Source organism: Pagrus pagrus, assembly GCF_965226575.1.
Source record: "Pagrus pagrus genome assembly, chromosome: 4".
Taxonomy (NCBI): Eukaryota; Metazoa; Chordata; class Actinopteri; order Spariformes; family Sparidae; genus Pagrus; species Pagrus pagrus.
Window position 1 is genome coordinate 11,018,806 of NC_140188.1, and position 21,365 is coordinate 11,040,170.

Here is a 21,365-nt window from a genome sequence, read left to right on the forward strand (position 1 = left end):
TCTTAAAATGTCTCCAATATGCAGGGCAACACAAAAACAAAGTGTGCCGCACAGTCACCAAGATATGGCGACTATCTTAAATCAATATTTTGGCCGTGTAGTGCTAATAGAGGGCAGAGATTCTTAGCGACTGCATGCATTCCTTGATTAAAAACACTGCACGGTACACAGTACAAAGCTTGACCTTGCTGATTGTAGCACATCAGACAGTGAGTCTTTTCAAGTGTGGGAACATGTTGTGCTCCACATTGCAGAAGAGGCTGGCTAGCTTGGCTTTTTAAAAGCCGCTTACAGCTTTTGTTTTTTGCCAAATTATGCAAGACGTTGTGGGAGAAGAGCTGAAGACAACAGAGAGCAACGTATGAACGAGCGAGGCTTCTTATAGCGAGCGCCACAACACATGAAAAGTGGACTATTTTGGAAGTGGCCCAAATAGCTTGAGCTATAAAAAGACAAGGCTGTCACGATTGTTTAAAAAAAAAAAAAAGAAAAAAAAAAAAGGTCACGAATTTAGGAGGCGATCTTGCTCTGTACAGTGTGTGTCACTGTCCATGGGTGAGTAATATGGGTGGAGGCATACTGACACTTTCTGCAGGAGGAAAACAGAACAATGTCAAACCAGGTGACACAAACTCTTCATGTGGAAGCCTCGATTCAACGTCGCCCACACGCTGCTGTAAATCAGGCGGAAATCATCGTCCACTACTTCTCCATCAGTCGAGCAAAAATAATCCAGATGCAACAATAAAAGGATCCCTCCGTACCTGTCACACGTGAAAGGGGAGGGAGATGTTCTGAGGTCAGGAGAAAGGAGCAGCACAGGAGGATGCTGCCCTGGTATCCGATGGCCTACATGGTGTTTTTTTATTCGAGAAAAATAGGGCAGCCTACACAATATTTCACACTCTTCATGAAATCGGTATCAGCAAAGTGTGTTGACATGAAGAATGGCTGCCTACATGTTTGCAGCTACGCACAGCAGATGCGTCCAATGAGTCACAGCTACTTCTTCACATGTGAGAGGACGGAGGAAGCAAGTCTGAGGAGGAGGAGGAGGAGGAGGAGGAGAGGATATGAAAACTGTTTCTGTGTCAGGGTTTGACAGCACACACTTTGATGCTGATATACTGTAGCTCATATATGGATATTTGGTAGTACTTATATGGACCCCTTCAGGTGAAGAAGTAGTTCAATAACATCAAAAGGCCTCAAAGATTGTTAAAGATTGACAAACAACACAAAAACACATTTTCATAATAGAAGCATTACTTGCTAATCAGAGCAGGTATTGTGGTAAAGTCTGATAAAGAGGTGAATCACGATAGGGGTTGCTATGTCTTTATCTCTGTTGGGTGACCTCTTTTAAAAACAAGGCTGCAAATATGTCAAAATTTGGAGGGAGATATCAGGAATTTCTTGAATTTTCCAACAGTCAAAAGAAATGACTGTGTCACAAGTGTTCAAACCCCCTGTGGGCGACTTCCAGACGTTGTATGCCACAGTATTCCTAAAACTGACAGCAATAACTGATTTATTTGGCCATTTGGGGGACAGCAGAAACCAGCTACAAACTGATTAAACTAGTGCTTCTTCACACATCTGGCTGATAAGGAGCATTGACATGTATTAAGATGGACGACATGACAGCTCCTCGGTGTAAAGCCAAAACATCTCATAGCTGGCTGCAATAAATATCACAAATCTTGCCCCCTCCATGTTAGCAGATTGGACATGTACACATAAACGTCATGACTGACGGCTGAGCCCTGCTCACGAAGCAGGCAGTTGTATGGGCGACAACTTGCGCCCAAAATACTTTGGCTTCATTTTTGTACAAAGGGAGGAAGTGGAGACTTCTGATTCCATCTGATTTATGTCTATGATACAGAGCAACAGTATTATCATTTGCTCTATATCAAATCCTGGGCGAACTCAGCTGCTTAAGAGTAGATAATGCTCTACTATGTTCACCAGCTAGTCGCTAACTGCGTCCGTCTGCTGTTTCGTGCTGGGGGGGATGGCGTATCTGGATATTGCACTTTGCAATATTGTAATTTCGATAATAAGTCAATTGATTGTTCAGCCCCACGAGCAATCCCTTTCAACTACAAGTAGTAAATGTGATCAGTAATCAATACAAACCATAATAATTGCACCTTCAACACGTCTTGATTTTGACGGGGATAAACATCTTCTCCTCCAGACAGGACATGTGACAGAACCGTGTCGTCAGCCGGAGAGGAAAGTTGGTTTCAGGCTCTCATTCAGAGCTCTGGACTGCAGTCAACACCAGCGAGAGACGCAGCGGAGAAAGACCCACGGTTGCCATGGTAACCTCTCTCCCGTCCACCGTGACTTGATGCTCCTCCAGACTGAGGATGCGGTGGCACGATGAGGGAAATGAGGCCTGTAGAAGAGACCTTTGACCACCAGCTCTGACACATCATCACCACCACCGCCGCCATCATCATCATCATCACCATCATCATCATCAGTCAATCTGCCTGAGGCGATGACATCACTGCTCCTCCGCCCTGCAGGATTCAGACGGGCCCCACTGTGTGCTGCTGCGCTCTCAGTGAGCCACAACATTTTTCTACAAAATCAACCATCTTTACTGAGGCTCTGTCACTTGTTTCACTTCTTGGAGCAGGAGGAGGAGGTGGGGGTCATATGATCCCATAATCTTCTTGAAATCTACCAGAGTGAGATTAACTTTATTTCATCTCACAGAGTCGGTGTCACAGCTCAATCTTTGTCCTGCAACCTTCAGAGTTCCCAGTGATCCCCGATGAAGGGCAGAGAGCGGGATGAACAGCAGGGCGATTAAGTTGTCGACAACAAAGACCCAAATATTTAATCAACAAGCCGATCTGCCACCTAAGCCTTACAGTGAAGTACAGGCCTTTCACTCCTTCTTAAACAGAGACATGATAGTAAAAACAAAGAACGGGTGGGAATTTTACCAAGTGGGACAAATATTTTAGGAACACGAGAGTGATTGTGGAGGATTCAGCCGTGCCACTAGTCTATTGGCTCACTAATGCAACACTGGGTGTCACAGAAACTCCCACACACTCGTACAAGATCACAGTCACCTGCCTGATCTAATGCAATCAAATACAACACCCCTGCAACAATTACCACCTTTGTGAAGCCCATGATCCGCTGTATCAGTGATGTTGACTCAACTTGTGGCAATCATCTGTCAGGCTGTGACTGTGTTGAAATATTTGACTGTATTACATCATTAAATACTGAACATGTACTAATATTTTGTCCTTAGACATCCCAGTACTTAGGCGCATCCTTCATGATACGATGTAAGGCTGCGTTATTTGTCTTTGTGTGGTTAGTTCTTGAATCCTTTGGTCTATTATAAGCCAGATGCCTGTGATGATTTCATAGAGTCCAAGATAATGTTATCAAATTACTTGTTCTGTCAGACAAACGTTCCAAAACCCAAAGATATCATGTTTGTTATCACATATGACCAAAAAAAAAGAATTAAATCCTCACAATTGATTAGCTGGAAACAGTGAATTTGGGGAATTCTTGCTAAAAAAATGACAATTTTGAGAAAATTACTTGTCAATCTTTCAATTGTTTCATCTGAATATAATATACCCAAAATGTATCTATCAATTTGTCCTCAAAATGTGGTTTATTGCATGTAAAGACCTCACAATATGTCACGGGATGACAATTTTCTTAATCATTTTCTCTGTAGATTATTCTCCTGAGTCGTTGATTAATGATTTATTCTTTAAAATAGCAGAATGTAGTGAAAACGCTGAACCCTGAGCCCAAGATAATGTCTTGTTTTGTCCCGAATTCCCCCAAAGATACTCAAAAAAGCAGCAAATCGTCAACATTAATGAGCTGGAACCAGAGAGTGTTTGGTATTCCTGCTCGGAAAATTAAAAGTAATTCAAATAATTGTCAAACGATTAACATCAAATACCAAACATAGCCTTGCAGGACCTTGTATCTTGTCTCCACACCTTCCAACACACATACAGGCATACTGTACATTGTGGGTACAGGCTAAGGAACATACTGTTATTGATCAACCTGCTGATTATTTCCTCGATTAGTCTCTTATCGTTTGATCGATGAAATGGCAGAAACATAAAGGTATTTTTGCTTTCTGTCTTTTGATAAAAAATGCAAATAACTGGCTCAAAAACACAAAATCTGAGGCTCATGAGCACTTCTTGCAGGGCTGCACTGTACTGTAATAGATTACATGGGTCCATCATGTTGTGCCCACCCACTGCATTACAGAGCTTCCTAGAAAAACAGCACCAAAATCCTCTCGACAGATAAACTCAGATTTGTTTTCATAACCTGCTCTGATGCAATCAAACGTCCTTACAGGAAACACTCAACTGGGAACCAGTGGGAAAAGTTCACCACCGGTGTACTCTGACCTGTTGGGCCTGACAGATCACCACACACACACACACACACACACACACACACACACACGGTAATCTGTCAATGATGATTGGCTGATCAATCGAGAGACAAAAAAACGATCAGGTGTTTAGACGGCACGTTCAGCGACAGCAGGTTAGTCTAGTTATGTCTGTGCGGTACGTGTTAGTTGAGTGAGCCTACCTGTAACTGTGCACGCTGCTCCACTCTGCTGCTGCTGCTGCTGCTGCCTCCTCTATGCTGCACAGCGCTCAGCTTCTCGACGAGCAAACATGTTGTCAGCATCGCACCGCACCAACCCTCATCTCGGACTCACGCACGGGCTACGAGCCGACCGTCTGAGGTAGATGTTTTTCAGGATAAAAGCTGTGCCGGGGTGCGACATCGCTGAGGCAGTGTGGGAGTCATCCCGGAGAGCCGCGGCCGTCTGACGGACTGCTGAGGATCTGCACTCGCCACCGGGAGCGCGCACCACTGATGGCGTGCCCGCGCCTCAGATGTGTTTTTTTAGCCCCAGGGGTTCCCGGACCTTTTCAATGTCAAGGACCCGAGTACGAGGTAGGCGTGGAGCCCCTGTTTGATAATATTCAGCAGCCCCAGGAGCCCCATCTGGCAAGTTGTGCGGTGTTAGGTAATGCTTGGTACTAGAATTACATAACCATCTAGTGTAGGTGGGGTGGTAACAGTGAGAGGAGTGAAACCTGGTGTGCAACACTTCATCCTCATATATCATCTTATTGTGCTCTTCCACTGAAGGACATAATAATGCTATGCTTTCATTAGACTGCCTCTGTTCGTCCCTGAGACTGAACCTCAATTCAAAAGATTTAGCAGATGAAAAAAAATTAAAATTAATCTCCAACTATATTTGACAATGGTGTATGTAATTAGCAAGCTAATAGCAATAGCTCCACATTTTGAAGAGGGTGGCTACTAGCAAGAGACAGGAAACAGCTAGCTCAGTTTAGCATAAACATTTTAAACAGTTAGCTAGCTCATGCCCAAAGGTCAAAAAATAGCTTACCAGCGCCTCTGAAACTCACTTATCAACAACTCTTCAGCAACTTCCTGTACGTGTCAGATGGTTGCCTAGCAACGCCAAGGTGGCGGAAGGTTTCCAGGAAGTCACTGCTCCCGGCCAAGAAGTAGCACTGCGCATAACCCTCCTAAAACCTCAACATGCTGTTTTTAAATGTAGGTTTATGCGCAGATTAAACAAATCAGATGTAGTATGTGTATTTGTGAGCTTTAGAGGTGATGTTAGAGGATGTTTTGTTACCTTTGGACAGAGCCAGGCTAGCTGTTTCCTTCTGTTTCCAGTCTATGCTAGGCTAAGCTAACTAGGTACTGGCTGTAGCATTACAAAGGCGCACCACATAGGCCTAATTATGAAAGTAGAATCAATCGTGTTATCTTACTCTTTACTTACTTCAACCTAATATTTTAAATGTGGGGGTTTGCAGCTGCAAAATTCTATCGATTTTATATGGTTTAGTAAGTCGCAGCTCCTTTAAGCAGTAGTTCAACATTTTGGGTAGATACACTTTAATGGCTCTTGCATCTGTTTGTTGAATATGAAGCAACAGGCAGGAAACAGCTAGCTTAAGCACTGGTGACATATGGAAACTAGCATGACTCTGTCCAAAGGTTCAAAAATAGCTTACCAGCACCTCTAAAGTTCACTTATTAACACTGTGTTTGTTTAAACCCATATCCAGCATGCAACCTCAAGGTGATGACGTGTCCTTAGGAAGCTGGCCTACTGCCCTCACCCAAGAAGTAGCACAGAACAGAACAGCACATAATCCCCATAAACACTCAATTTGATGTTTTTACATTTAGGTTTAAGTGTGAATTAAATAAACTAAAAAAGTATGCTTATGTGATCTTTAGAGGTGCTGTAAGGGGTGTTTTGTTACCTCAGGACAGAGCCAGGCTAGCTGTTTCCAGTCCATGCTAGGCTAAGCTAACAGGCTGCTAGCTGTAGCATTACAGGCCTAATGGATTATTATGAAAGTGAAATCTATGTTATTATTCAACTGGTAAGAAAGCAGATAAACCTGTTTCTGAAGATGCAAAATTTTAAATGTGGGGTTTTGCAGCTTTTTCTAGAAAATTGTGAAATAGTGTCGAACAAACTATTAACTGATTATTTAAAAAAAGAGTATTTTATAATGACATAATCGTTAATAATGTAGCCTGAACTAAAGTCAATAACAGGATTAAACACCTTCTTAAAACGTCATGTAATTTAATAGCCAGTAATTTCTGGTGACAAATATGAAACAATTCAATTTAATTTTTAAAAGAATCTGCAGATGATGTTAGCAAGTGTTCATGAGAGCAGGCAGTTTAAGGGTTGTGTGTTTGACCTGTGGATTAACTGCACCTTTCTTTTTCCCCAGGTGTATGCAGATGGCTGCTCATTTGTTTGTTTCCCAGCTCGCCAGGGGGAATTTGAACAAAAGCACAAAGGTCACTCTGACAGACCTCATCTTCTTTCAAGTTATTTGTTTTCCTTGTTCTGGCTCAGCCGCTACACAATTCATTCCTTAACGTTTGGGTGGAGACGGCAGAGCTGGGGTCAAAATATTAATCATTGAACAAGGTGCGTGCACTTAAACGGAGCCTTTGATCTTCCTTGAATAGTTTTTTTTATCCAAGTTAAGTTGCGTTTGTCAGATCTAAGACTAAATTTAAGGGATGATTGTGATTACTGAGGGACAAATTAATTTTAAAACCGGCACTTTAACATCTGGCCTGCTGCCTGTGTGCCCTGGAATTAAATAACAAAAAAAAACCCTGACCTGATTAAGCAGCTCTTATCCCCACACTATCTTGCCCACACTCTGCCCAACACTTACACCCTGTGTCCAGCACATGAACTACACCATCTTCCTCACAGATAGGATCAGAGGAGCTCTAGAAGAAAACAAAACCACAGGAAAAAAATAAAGCCTCTTTTGATTTTTTTATTATATCAAAATACAAAAATTTGAGAGGAAAATTTTGTATGGGACTAAGCATTTGAAATGATATGGTGACATGAATACAACACTGCTTTCATATTCTCACAGACATGCCATAGATAGAGCATAGATCATGTAGCTAGGCCCATGTCTACGTCATGATGAGCCACCAGGAGTGAGCCTGTGCATTTTCCCTATCAAGGCTTTTGATGGCGACTGTCACTGTATATTTAGGCCATGTTGGTAACAGGCCAGAGTGGTTTTCTTTTTTTTTTTTTTTTTACATCATAGTTCGTTCAGGTTTCTGTTTACCCAATAAAGAAACAAGATCCATGGCAGTTGAACATGAAGAGTGAGTAAGACATGATCTCAGACGATACAGAATTCACTGGACAGCAGTGGCAAACGAGAGAAAAGTAATACAAATATTATACATAAGGCTTTGGTACAGCACCATACAGTATGAGTTAATTGCTCACAAAAAGTTAAGTGAAGCGTAATACCTGATGTAGTGACAAGAACAGAACGACAAGTCTAAAAAACTGACCCAAAAGAAGAGAGAAACATCAGGTTATCGTTTTAAAACAGAGAAAAGTAAAAAATGTTTTTGCTTTGAGATATTTACATATGGACATTGTTGAAAACAGAAACATCATGGAGACAAATTATGTACAAAAAAAACCCAACAACATATAATACAGAATGTAAACATGTGATGTACAGCACAGAGTTCAGTGGATGAAAATGAAATGTAAATTTTCTTCCTTTTTAAGCACTACTTGGTTTGCTTGAGTATGAGCATTAGCTAAAACAGTCAACGATGTAGTGCTTATTGTAGCCTACGATAATAATACATTCTAGTTTCTCAGTGCTGGTACACATGAAAAAACAGAGAATATAGAAAATACTACATATTTCTATTTTCCGTCCAATAACAACCAGCTCGGATGTCCATGAATGATTGCTAAATAGGCGTTGTTTTTTTTTTTTTGTATTGTCTCTACATGCAAGATTAATACAATAAAAAATCAAATCGGTTTCTAAGTATCATCCTACCAGCACCTAGTGATGCACTAAAAGCTGTAAGCAGAAAAATTGGAATAAAATAAAAACAAAAAAAATTGAGCTAACAGTACGTCCAAAGCAGCCCTCTTAAACACTGTACATGTTTCTGTTGAATATGCAAAAAAGAGCCCGGAAGACGACATCCATTCGTAAAACCCATGGAGAGGATGTATGAGCTTTCCCAAGACCTTTCCACCAGGAGCAATAAATACAAACGTGGTCTGATGACTACTCATGGCTATACTGTACAGTACTAGTAGGAATTCTACCGTCATAAAACGGTGGTGAGATGACGTGAGACGGTTACGTCCCTGCAGTAGTGTGCTTGAAATACAGTGCTGTTAACCAAAGATGGTACAGGAAGTGTGTAGAAAAGATCCCCTCATGGCCTGACGATGCTCTCAGATTTCCCTCCCATGTGTCCTGTGGCGTGTTACTAATCTAAATCAGGTTATGTTTCTCCTTTTTAGGCTGGGTTAATATTCTCAATATCATCACAAATATACTTTAGAGAGGGTACCTTGGAAGCACAGACAGACATTTGCAAACACACTATAGAAAACAGGTCATCTTTGAGTTCATTTGAATGTCACAAGTCGCTATTATTTGAGGTTATACTACTATTTTTCCAGTATTGTCTATCACTGTCATCACACCATGATACTGTTATGATAAGGACCTATAGTGTCTACCGGAGCTAGTTTAGTTGCTCAAACACACAGGGCCGAAAGAGTCGCTCGTGGTAACAGAAAAGAGAAAAAAAAAATCTTTAGACCTCTATTCTACAGCACCACAAAGTTAAACATAGCACCAAGTCGTAATGTTCAAAGCAACTATGCCCTAACACACTTTTCTTTATCAAACTAATGTAAACACAATTTCCTCCACAGCACGTATTGTACATGACTATAGCATGTCTGTGACTCATAGAAAAAAGTTTCCTTCAGTTTTTATTTGCTTTGGACACCTGAAGGCGACAGATCTGGAGTGAATCTACATGTGTGCTCATGAAACGGGCAAAATACAGTATTACTTTGTTCCAGAAATATTAGTATAGAGGGCAACACACTTCTGCTTCTAAAGCTTTTTCCAATGGGCATTCACGTACTATACATCAGAGAAAATACTACTTAACTTGTGCAGCCAGCGGGCTATGGCAATAATACATTGTACGGTACTAACATTAAGGTTTCTTTTCTTCTCAGATAAAATAACGTCTGCTAAAGTATGACAAATGAGGCACCTTAAAATGTTTTAGAAACATTATCCACTTAAAGCCGTACTGTAAGCAAATACTTTTATATATAATCTAATTTCTTTTTCCGTGGGATCCTTCCCGTCTTTTCATACATCCTCATATAAGAACGTCTTCCTGTAAAACACGGTTTGATTTATCTTTACAAATACAATACATACCATGTACAGTACATAACAAATATAGATCTTTTTTCTTTCCTCGTATCTTACATGGAAACCAATTTGTTAAAGTAGAATATGCACTTCTTTTTCAGGCAATCATCACTTTCTCACTCGTCAAAAGAGATTTCAGTAAGCAGACATCGAGTCGATTCATTCATGTGGATATTCGTCGGAAAACCTCGGATTTGTTGGGAGCAGGTGGAGATATATCTGATGCGTCTTTAGCTGAACTAGCGTTGGCAATAAAAGGAAACCGGTTTGTTGTTTTTGTTGTCGTCGTTGTCGTTGTAGCCGTCAGAACGAAGGGAGCTTGGCTCAGAGCACACAGAGAAGCGAAACAATTTTGGACTTAAAGTGCCAGCTGCTCATCATCACCAATCGCAGCTGCACTGTAATGGGTCATTCAATGTACTGTGACATTGGGACATTCATTTCCTGTACAGCAAAACATACATTCATTATCGGTTAGTGTCGAAAAATTAACAAACATACAGAGAAGTAGCTAGCAAGTAATATACAGTTGTTAAAGATAAACAGTCAGGGTGGCCATTGTTTGAATATTTCCCATTGCTTTTTAAAGGTGCAATATGTAGTTTTTGGGGAGAGATGATTTTAATCGGAAGAGAAAGATCTTCAATTACTTTAATGAAACAAACTCTTTATTTTCATGACCTTAAGGACAACACAATTTCATACTGTTTTACTTTGTTTATATGTGGCGGACCCTGCCACCTTTGTAGCTTCAGACAAGGAGACTCTTATTTTCCTCTGAGAACTGCTTATTCACTAATGGAAAAAACAAATATTTGAGTTTGTATTATTGTGTTATATATCATTAATATTGTACATTTTTCTCCAAAACTACACAGTGCCCCTTTAACAGCGTTACAAGTCAGTCAACAGCTGTTGTTAAACATTAACATCCTTACTCTACTGGTTTGTTCTCGCATGTACAGTGCTTCTGTACTTTTCCACTCAGGTTATATTTATTGATTTATTTACCTTTTTTTTTTTTTTTTAACCTAAACTTGAGTTTTTTTCTGTTTGTTCGGGTATTCTGGTTCTGTCCTATTACTTGGATATACACAGTTGGAGCAGGTACCCATTTTAAAATATAAATGTAAAAAACAAATAAACAAGAAACGAGAGTTATGCATCCTGTAGCATTTTCTCTCGTGTGTCCTTGGCAGAGAAAGTAAAAACACAGAATATCAGAGTCCCTCACTCCCCCAGAAGAGACAAGTATGTGAAGGCGAAGGAAAAAGGCAGTTTATGTTCGAAAAAACAAGAGAAGAAAAGGCAAAAAAAGGCACCTCCAGAGACGTGCCACGTTTCACAAATGATTCCTTAATAATGAAACACATACAGTACACTTCACAATTCATCACCCTGTTCTTCTAAGCCCTACAAGTCCGACCTCTGCTGATAAGTCCCAAATTATTTAGAGAGTTCTCATGAAGGCTATGATCTTTAATCTTAATACGGTGCTATAACGATGGGTGTAAACACACTGAGCCATCAAGCACTAAAGTTAAGACAGTCCTCCCACTGTTGGCATTGGATCGTAAATCAAAAGAAACACAATTATGCCTGCTATTACTGATACTAAAAAGCTTCTAAATCAGATAAAGTTAGGCCATATTATCCATTTGAATGAGCGTGGTGTGTGTGTGTTGTGATATAAACCTTTTTAACCATACGTTTCATATGTAAAAAGGTCAAGTACGTACAGTATACCACAAGAATTACAGCAACTCTGCGTTTACTCTGAGGTATATTTTGTGGTAAGAACCCTGTGTTTAAATACTGACACTATTTGTATTGTAGGAAAGGTAGACTCATGTCCTTGTCCGAGGACGCACCAGGCTTCACAGTACACTGTTTCACTGAAAAACCTAAAGATATGGACCCCTCAATGACCAGTGAGTGAAAAATCTTTAACGTGTTGTGACATACTCAACCAACACATTGTTATTACTGTAGGAGGAAGCTTAATTCCCTTGTTTTACTATTTATATACATTATATATTTTCAGAGCATTTTCAAGTGAAACTCCTCAGAGACAAGTAGTGGTGACAACTCAGAAAAGCCATTGTTCTTGTCTGCAAATAAGATCTCCAACCCCGGCGTGTTCAGCTGGATGTCGTCCCCGCTCCCCTAACACCGATGAACTTTTTAGAGATTATAAGAAATGTATTAGCTTGATACAGGGAGCAGGGAGTGCTGAGGTTGGGTTATTATTTCAGGGGAGGTCAGTTTCGTCGAGTCCAATGGCTTGGTGGGCAAAATGGGTCAGCGTAGAGTCCCATAATTTGGGCCCTCAGAGTCTGCACTGGCCAGAATGCCTGTCTGGTCCTCCTCAGACTGCCTGCGGTGCAGGAAGGAGGTCAAATAGAGATAGGGGTTCTTCTTGTTTTGCCTTTTCCTCTTTCTGTGGAGGCTGAGATCCTTACCCTCTTGGGGTGTCTGAGATTGCTGCTGGGTCTGAGAGGGACATGCACCTGACAGGGAGGCAGAGAGAAAGCACAGGAGTAACACACCACCCACACGATTTAAAGGGACAGTTCACCCCATTTTCATAAATACATATTTTTCCTCTTTCCTTTTGGAGACATCTGCCCTCGAGATGTCTGCCTACTCTTGAATATAATTGAACCTGATAGCACTCGGCAAACATTTTTTTTTTAAAAGAAATACATTTGAAAAAACTCTCCAGAAGTCATGATTTGGATAATCCACAGATCTTGTTGTGAGTGAATTCATGTGGGAATTATTTGTCCTTCTGTGTAACCACACAGAGAGAAGTATGCATCTACTCATGGACGAAAGGCTAGCTATCTAAGCTAGCTAATGTTACAGCCATGAATGCAGAGTGGTGTAGGGATGACATATTTTTGTCGGCCCACCTGGAAGTTTAGATCGCCCTCGTACCATCGACAAAAAAGCTTATGGGATTTTTCAATTGGATTTTGGATTATTGCAGAAAATAAGACCTTCAGCAAACACAAGTTTATGATACGTTTAGTTCAGCAAGATAATCTTCACAGATGAAAACCACTCTCATGATTTTTGAAGCATAAAAGCGATTGCCATAAGTAAAGAGCTAACGTTAGGCTATTAACGAACTACATCGTAGACGCAGTCATGTAAACGCTTTATAATTCAAGCGCGGGGTGTAAATCTCTGCAGCCACTGATCTATTTTCAGGCATTTATCCAAAAATCCATTGTGACGTCATCACAATGTAAAGTCTAAGGGTCGAGCAGGAACAACGGGAGTAACTCTACTGCTCATGTTCAGCCGGACACATAACAGGAAGTAAACCCTGAAGCTAGAATACTTCATTGGTCAATATGTCAGGCTAACATTGCTCATTGGTCTGAATAGGCAACATCTTTGCATTCAGTATCCATCTCTTCTTATAAATCTAAAGTTACAGCTCATCAAGGAGGACGCCATCACTGTTTACATCCTGCACCGTCACAAGCACGACACAAGCTTTCCATCCATGAGTACACGCACGCTTTCTTTCTGCAATATACTTTGGTAGAAAGAAAATAGTTCAGACATGAAACTGCTCACAAGAAGGTCTGTGGGTTGCCTCGAGTAACTGGGTCATGATTTCTGGAAAGAGACATTGCTGGTAAGTTTTTCAAATGTATCATTTGGCGCTACGAGCTTCATCGAGCCTCCTGCCATCTGATACTAAACCAATCTAGATAAATAAATAGCACTAAAGGTAAGTAGCGTATGTATTTTTGATTTTGGGGTTGAATTGTCCCCTAAAGATAAATCTCACGAATCGTCTCTCTGATGGTCGGACGAACCTGTTCTCCTTCCGGAGGTCGTGTTGTTATTGTTGTTGGCAGCCACTCCCTTGGCTTTAGTAATACAGTGGTGTAGCAGTGCTGGTAAGCTCTCAGACCCGGCAGGATCACTAGACGCACCTAGAGGTTCCCTGAGAAGAGGAGAGACAGCACAGCACACATCGTCCTGCATTAATCCACCGAGTCGTGTTCGGCCCCGTCTCAGATGTGAACAGACAGAACGTTTGCATTGCTATTTTTCCAGTAGGTGCTATCGTATGATTGTTGAGCTCTTGTACTTCTACTGAGAGCCCTTTCACTAAGATGATGAATTTCAGCTTTCTATCTGCATTGATGGATGATAAAAGTTAGACACAAAGAAAGAAAGAAGGAGGGAAAGAAAGAGAAAAAGAAGGGAGAGTTGACTTAAGGTGGCAGTGGATTTGGTGAATTTATCGGCTATTAAGTTTCTTCTCAAACAGTCACGACATTAAAGACCCATCCAGGATTTTTAGTATTTATGGCAACACAGACTACGTATTTATCCTTTAAGTGATATTGATTCAAAATCACTAAGTTTTTCAAATTTTAGGGCCGATAATTGTCAAATCTGGGACATTTTATGGTCTTAGCAACACACTTTAGCTATAGACAATAAATGCAATTACTGTGCTGAAGCAGGTTTGGGTCTTTAAATAGTGACTGCCTCAGAAATGCAATATTTGTCTCTTTGCTGTATAAAACTCATAAAATGAAAATAATTTCTGGAACTGTAAATTGCTGTTCCTGTAACAATAAAGTCTTATTTTAGATTCTCTATTTTCAGTAAATGCATGAGTGTGTGTGCGCTATCATGAAAGTAATGTGTGTTTGCATACGTGTAAAACAGAAAATAAAGATCTTTTTGAACCCTGAAGAACTATTTTCATTTCATGAGTGATACATGCTACGTTTAATGAAAAATAATCAATGTTCAGTCAGTAAAAAATAACACCAAGATAAAGTATCTTCTCTGTCATAGCCTGTCGTAGAAGTAGTTTTACCTCATACCGAATACTCTGGACTCTTTGTTGTTCATCTCTCATAGAAAGATGCAATACAATTCAAATTAAGTCCAAATAACCTCACAAACTTAATGTTTTAAGATCATGAGGCTCAATGTTGGCTCAATGTCTTTGCCTTTCAAAGAACTGATTGCAAACAGCTTCAAAACGTGACTTAACGTTTCATTAAGTCAAGTTGTTGTGCCAAACATGTATCGTTTCAAAAGGCTTAGGAACAGAAAGCTTTAGAGAGGCTGTCCATCACTTGTCACTGTGGAGAGAGAGATTGAGAGCCATTAGCAGAGAGGGGGAGACAAATCTGAGAATTGCAACAGTCCTGGACAGATAGAGAACATTTCCATTATCAGAGGCCACAGCGTGTTAAATATAGTACATTTCCATAGACATGAACACTGTACAGCACACTTTCATAAACATGAACACTGCGTACAGAGGCTTCACCATGCTGACGGGAGGAGATGGCAGGAAGAGGAAATGGCCGTTAAAGAACAAGTCACATGACAGGAAGAGGAAATGGCCATTAAAAAACAGTCACATGACAGAAAAAACGAAAGCACTTAGGACAACAAATGTGACAAAGAATTTAGTTTGAGAATTGTTGTTATTTGTTTGGTCGTAGAGAGAAGTTTAGAGAATGCATGCATGGCATTTTGCACATGGAACAAAACTTTAAAGGGGAATACTCCAGTCTATCATTCATGTGCGTCCTCTATTGATTCAAGGCTTTTTTTTTTTTTTTTGGTGCAAGGAAACATGTTCGAACAATCAAAAGACAAAAAATGCTTCTCCACAGTCCAAAACCGCTCCTCCTGCTTGCTCTCAAGCGTAATTACTGCAGCCTACACCACAGCAGGCTTACTGTGCCTTGGAAGTGTATTGACAAATGTGTCCTGCAGTCATTATTACCATTAGTTGCACTTCACTTGAATCCAGCACAGAGGCACAACCCAAAGCGATTCCCCTTTAAAGGAGAGAGTGATTAGAGCCCTCCCCCTGCTGACCCCTCCCCTCTCAGACATGGGTCCGACCCTTACCTATTGCGGCGTAGGGGACCGGGTCACAACGCTGCCCAGATAGCTGAGATCAATCAAAAACAAATCACGTAAGACCCTTACCCTCTATAAAGCAGCAGCCCTATAAGCTACCTTCCCTTACAGGCCAGTGATAGTGCAGGAGCAAGTCTCTGCTTCATGGCTTTAGCTACTGTATCATGTAGCTTCTAGGGTTGTGAAGTGGGTGTGAGGGGGCGCAGGAATGTGTACAGCAAAGAAATACTATGGGGCATAGTAGTATATGAGTCTCAGCTATGTTTTTATGTGGGTGTAAAAGTATAAAACTTCCTGCTTTATGTCTCACAGTCTGTATACAGGGGCCCTGATCTACCAGAGAGCTGGGTGTCTGGGTGTCTGGGTGTAGTTTGTTTGACTGAGTTTTTATCATTATATAGTAGGTACAGATTTCATCCTTTACTAATGGTTAATAAATAATTTACTCGTGCTTTATAACACTGTTGTCAAGCTATAGTAACTTCTGGGTTGCCAGGTTGTGGCTGGCTTTCTTTCTTCTCCAACAGGATAGCTGATTTGTCTTTTTATCTCTCTAATTCATTCATTCATTCATTCAAAAGTTTGAACTCCGATCATCTTGATAAGAGCTGCAGAGCATTTGGAGCAAAATGCAGTGACAGAATGTAACTAAATACATTTGTTCAGGTACTTAAGGTACTTTACTTGAGTTTTTCTATTTTCTGCTACTTTATATTTTAAAGTATAAAGCTTTTCACTACTATATTTAAATGAAGTTACATTTAGTTACCAGTTACTTTGCACATTACATGCTGCAGCAGAACTAAAGTACCACATTTTTAAATGTATTTATTTTATTTGCAATCAGATAAAAAAAAACACTGATTCTGATCATCACAAACCGGCCAGACCAATAATCGTTTGACCCCTAATATACTGTACATACGTAGATGTAAATATATGAATAATTTACTTTGACTGTTTTATACTTAATTACATCTATAGCCAGAAAATTACTTATGATACTGAAGTGCATTTAAGACCTTTACACAAGAACTGTTTGTATGGGTGAATTTAAAAACACATTAATAATTTCTTATTAACATTTATAAATACACAGATGCACAGATTACTTAGTTACTTTTGTTGTTGGATTATTGGTACAAAGCGAGAAACTCTCAGTCCTTAAATAATGATTTGTTAACATTTATACCTGCGCACCTGATGGTTCATTATCCTTAAATAATGACTAATAATGACTTGACTTTATTAACAGCTACAGATATTTTCACAACCTGGCAACACAAAAGTAGAGAATTAGTAAATAATTTATTAACCATTAATGAAGCCATTATTTGCAGCTTATAAATGTAATCATCATATAAATGATGAAGTTATAGAAAAGTTGTGTGTACTGCGCTACCGCTAGTGTTGTAAAATTTATGTCAATGTTGATCAAATATACAGTTAATAATTAAAGCTGAGCATGAAAATAACTTTTTCCAGTGATTCACACATTTAGTTTTCCCTGTCATACTTCTTTCAGTAACTGATCTGATCAAATTGAATTTATATCCAGCTGTGAAAAATTGTTTACTTCAAAGTTTCAGTCTTCAAAATGGGGGACAGACAGATAAAACAGTATATGTGAGGTTTTCTGTATCCTCTAGCTTAAGTGATTCATCTTAATGTCCCTGTAGTTTTTTATAAAATAACTCCAATTTACATTATGATCAATATTTTGTGAGATTAAATATGTTCTATCAAATGATAAAGACAGTAATACATTATCTTAAAATCATCTTGAGCTTTCACATGCCATCCTGTTTAGGTAAATGTCATTTTTTTATGACACAATGTGTGCTAAATGCAATTACATGCCTTCTGCATATTAATGTACAATATGCATCTTAATTATGCCTAAATGGAGACATCAAAGTAAAACTGGTTAAATACTGAGGAAATTTGGAATAGAGAGCAGACGAGGAGACAAGTCTCCCCTTTAAATAAATATGTGACTATTCTCTACTGGAATGGATCACCTACCCTGAGGCTGATATCTGGAGCTGAGAGGGCTCTGAGGGCAGCATCTCCTCCTCTGTCCTTCTCTGGGATGGCCTCTGCCCGAAAACATCCCTGCCCTCCAGAGGGGGAGAGGGGGACTGGGAGGGGTAACTGGCTGCAGTGGAGGCATACGACATGTGGGCGTGGTAACTGGGGCTGGGTTGCCTGGCGCCCTGAGTGGGAGAGGCGGTCAAGGAGGACCTCCGGGAGAAACTGACAGTGGCTGAGGGCTGCAGGGTGATCTCATGCATCTCCAGAGACCGAGAGGTGCGGAGGATGCTGGGCCGCGGAGGGGGCCGCACTAGAATATCGGGGGAACCTGGCTGGGTGCTAAGGGGGCTTTGGGAGAGTGGAGAGAGGCGGGAGGGCTGGAGTACTAGTGGGGGTAGGCTGGGGTCTGCCCGGCGCCCCGCCCTCGGGCTGAGCCAGGACTGAGGGCTACTACTGGGGGCTGTGCTTGGGCTCCCTGCACGGGCTGCCGGGTCAGGGTAAGGCAACACTGGTACACCCACACCGTGGGCCGTGTGTCTGAGCTGGCCGAGACTCTGGGCCTGTTGCATAGCTAAACGCCTAACCGGAGGCCCCAGGGGCCTGTCTCTGCCTGGGGGAGCCACAGGGACCTCCAGCTGCAGGAGTCCAGGACTTGTTGGATCCTTTAGTGGAGGGAGGTGCAGGCGACTGGGGGGGAGAGAGTGAGGAGGGTATGGGGGTGGGTCAGGGAGGTCCTGAAGATGTAAGGGATGGTGAGGTGGGTATATGAACCGTGGACCCTCTAGACCCAGGAAGGGTAACTCATGAGGCTGCCAGCTTTCAGGTGAGCGAGGAGGAGGGCTGTGTGTGTGAGACAGAGAATGGCCAGAGGCAGTGTACTGATGGAGCTCCGTCTCGCCACTCTCCTCGGGGATGGAGGGGTAACCAAAGGGCCCCTCAGCGGTGCCTGGGGGTGAGGACAGAGCGGAGCTACGCGGGCTGATGTCAGGCATGTAGAATGGTGGTGGAATCCCTGATTCACCGCGGCTGCCTAGATACCCATAGAATGGGCCCTGGGGAAAGCCCCTGTAGCGGGAGGCCGGGGCCTGCCCTGAGGCGTGAAGTGCACTGCCCTCTGCAAAGCTCATACCTTCCATGGCCCTGTGTAGGCGGGGGCTGTAGTTTGGGGGCTGCGTTGACTCCAGGCTGGAGGACGTTGGGGAGAGCTGGGGCCGCAGCGTGGGCATGATGGGCGGCAGAGGCCCGGGGTCAAAATCATTCTCCTCATCAGACTGCCGGAACTCAGGGTACATGTCAGACTCCTCTGCGAAGGGGAAGCCCTGGATGCGGCGGGGCGGTGGGCTGGTCTCCATGACGAAGCGGCCATCGGGGCCGCGGCTTATCAGCTCAATAGGCGTGGTGACCTCTGCCTCATACTTGGACACACTGTATTTCTTGCTGGCTATGGCACGCTTGGTTTTCTTGTAGAAGGAGAGCTCTTTGTCTTTATCTCTCAGAGGGCTGGGCAGCTTCCTGACGTACAGGCCTGGACCGTGGGAACCCTCCGAAGAAAGAGAGCGGGGTCGAGATGGAGGGGAGCTCTCTGGACTTATCTTCCCCGATGATAACCTGAGGAACGATGCAGACACAAGGCACTGGTTTAATTTAACACACGCAGATGAAACCCAAAGGGAAAGTGCGTATTTTAAAAGAAAAGAAAAATCTCTAGATGCTGCAACAGGCATGAAGGCAGTTTCATTCTTAAACTAAACAGATGACACAATACAAAGCCAAAGCACTCTATCAAGGCAGCCATAATGAACTGCATTATGATAATGACCAGTTTATGGCGGCGGCAGCATCCTGATAGGACAGCAGCTAATGAACCAAGCCAGAATGACGGGATGAGAGACGCAACCATGACAACCGTATCACAGATCTATTGATTCTACATCTTCTTGAGCAGACGTGAGACCAATTTCCATATGCCGCACCAAATGGCGATGTGGGGAAAGCAGATGACATCTAACCAGGCCTCATTTGCCCACACCAGGAGCAGCACAGTCGACACTTACTGGGTCACTGAATGCATCAGGTAGACATACATTATAGAGAGTGCATATACACAGTACTGAACTGTACATGCAGCTGAGCTAATGCAATTTAATCCCCGTATGGTGCGTGGAAGTCTGTGCATGCAAATAGGCCAGCTTCGCTACAACATTGTCACTTGATAATTTCTATGCAATGCATTAACCATGCAGCCAAGCCAGTGCAGTGCAGCACACTCTGTATTTTGGTGCAGGCAGGCACTCACAGGGGGCTGGCGGGCGGGGGCAAGAAACTGCTCCTGGCAGGCTCGTCCCAGCAGGGCTCTACCCCTGGCAAGGGGGTGAGAGGAGGCCTGCGATGGGAGACAAACGACATGGGCCTGGTTCATCTTTTGACTATGCCACTTGCAGGAAGGACTAAGTGTGAACTCCCTGATCTGCCTGGACCACTTCATCAAAAATACACATCTGATACTGACGATTTCCCTAAAGTCTCAGGCAAACAAACATTTCTTCTGGAATGGGATTCACACAGATTATTGTCACAAATGAGCTTCTCTTGAGATTGAAATGCAGTCATACATGTACACAAGATTTACACACGGACAGACAAATACACACATGTAGCGGATACTGTACATTAAATGTGCAGCTAAACAAAAAAACAGCATTATTTAACACTCAGTTTCATGCAGAAAGCAGACAGCGTTTGAGGTTAAAGAATACAGATGGATCAAAAATCAATACACATACTGCAGCCTGGGCACTCTGGGTAATGTGCTTAAAATGCTGACTCGCTGCTTTGAACTTTCCTTAATCTGCCCATGATCCGCTAGAGGATGCTACTGTACATGTTCTTCCACACCCTTCCAGTAGCTCAAATATATAATCAATGTCTTCTTTTATCATCCACCTGGGCTTCTTCTTCTTCTTCTGCATGCTCATTCATTTTGCAAGTTTAATAAATACACCGTGTCTTGCCTTATTACCTCTTTTAAATGCACAGGAGAGAGCATGCTGTGTCTGCTAACAAGGCTTTAAAAAGATCTATTGTTTCCAGTCACCAGCTGCTTCAAAATAAACTTAACTGTGCATAGATTTTAATGTAATTTATTGTTGGAAATGTACGCCTTGTCACAGCGTACATGGGAAGGTGCATTAGAAGATGCACAGTAGTATCCAGCTCTGGCAGACTGCAGGGCCTCCGGCGTTGACTTTACTTACGGTGACTCAATGCTTTTCCTGAAGTGTGTCACCGACAACGGAGGATCTGAGAGGACAAAAACATTTAAATTTAGCATTTCCTTTGTTGGGTGCTTCGAATTAAAGTCATAGACATGGATGGATTATGACATAATGGGACGTCTGAAAGGGCCCCAGCAATCCCACGTAGGAGACCTTTTTGTTTGTTTTGTGTCTCTTCTTGGTAGTTTTTGTCTCTTTGTGGTCACTTTGTGTCGCTTTGTAGTTGTTCTGTGTCTCTTTGTAGTTG

General features: G+C 41.9%; 2 protein-coding genes across 5 annotated transcripts in view; both read right to left on the reverse strand.

Moving 5' to 3' along the window:
* Positions 1-4,718, reverse strand: part of arhgap32a (Rho GTPase activating protein 32a) — a 29,611-nt gene extending 24,893 nt beyond the window's left edge. For both annotated transcript variants that reach the window (XM_084351894.1, XM_084351893.1), the window contains exon 1: positions 4,624-4,718. The gene's annotated coding sequence lies outside the window, so the exon portion shown is untranslated. The remainder of the gene's footprint in view (positions 1-4,623) is intronic.
* Positions 4,719-7,398: 2,680 nt separating this feature from the next.
* The window catches only part of igsf9ba (immunoglobulin superfamily, member 9Ba), a 71,963-nt gene continuing 57,996 nt past the window's right edge, over positions 7,399-21,365 (reverse strand). The window contains exons 17-21 of one of the 3 annotated variants that reach the window (XM_084350263.1): positions 21,098-21,143; positions 20,140-20,226; positions 17,835-19,451; positions 13,721-13,851; positions 7,399-12,394 (exon numbers count right to left, since the gene is read on the reverse strand). In XM_084350263.1, the coding sequence (XP_084206389.1) occupies positions 12,186-12,394; positions 13,721-13,851; positions 17,835-19,451; positions 20,140-20,226; positions 21,098-21,143 (2,090 nt within the window). In that variant the 3' untranslated portion in view covers positions 7,399-12,185. Of the gene's footprint in view, positions 12,395-13,720; positions 13,852-15,797; positions 15,841-17,834; positions 19,452-20,139; positions 20,227-21,097; positions 21,144-21,365 lie in introns of those variants that run through there. The other 2 variants (XM_084350265.1, XM_084350264.1) reach the window with 2 other exon arrangements.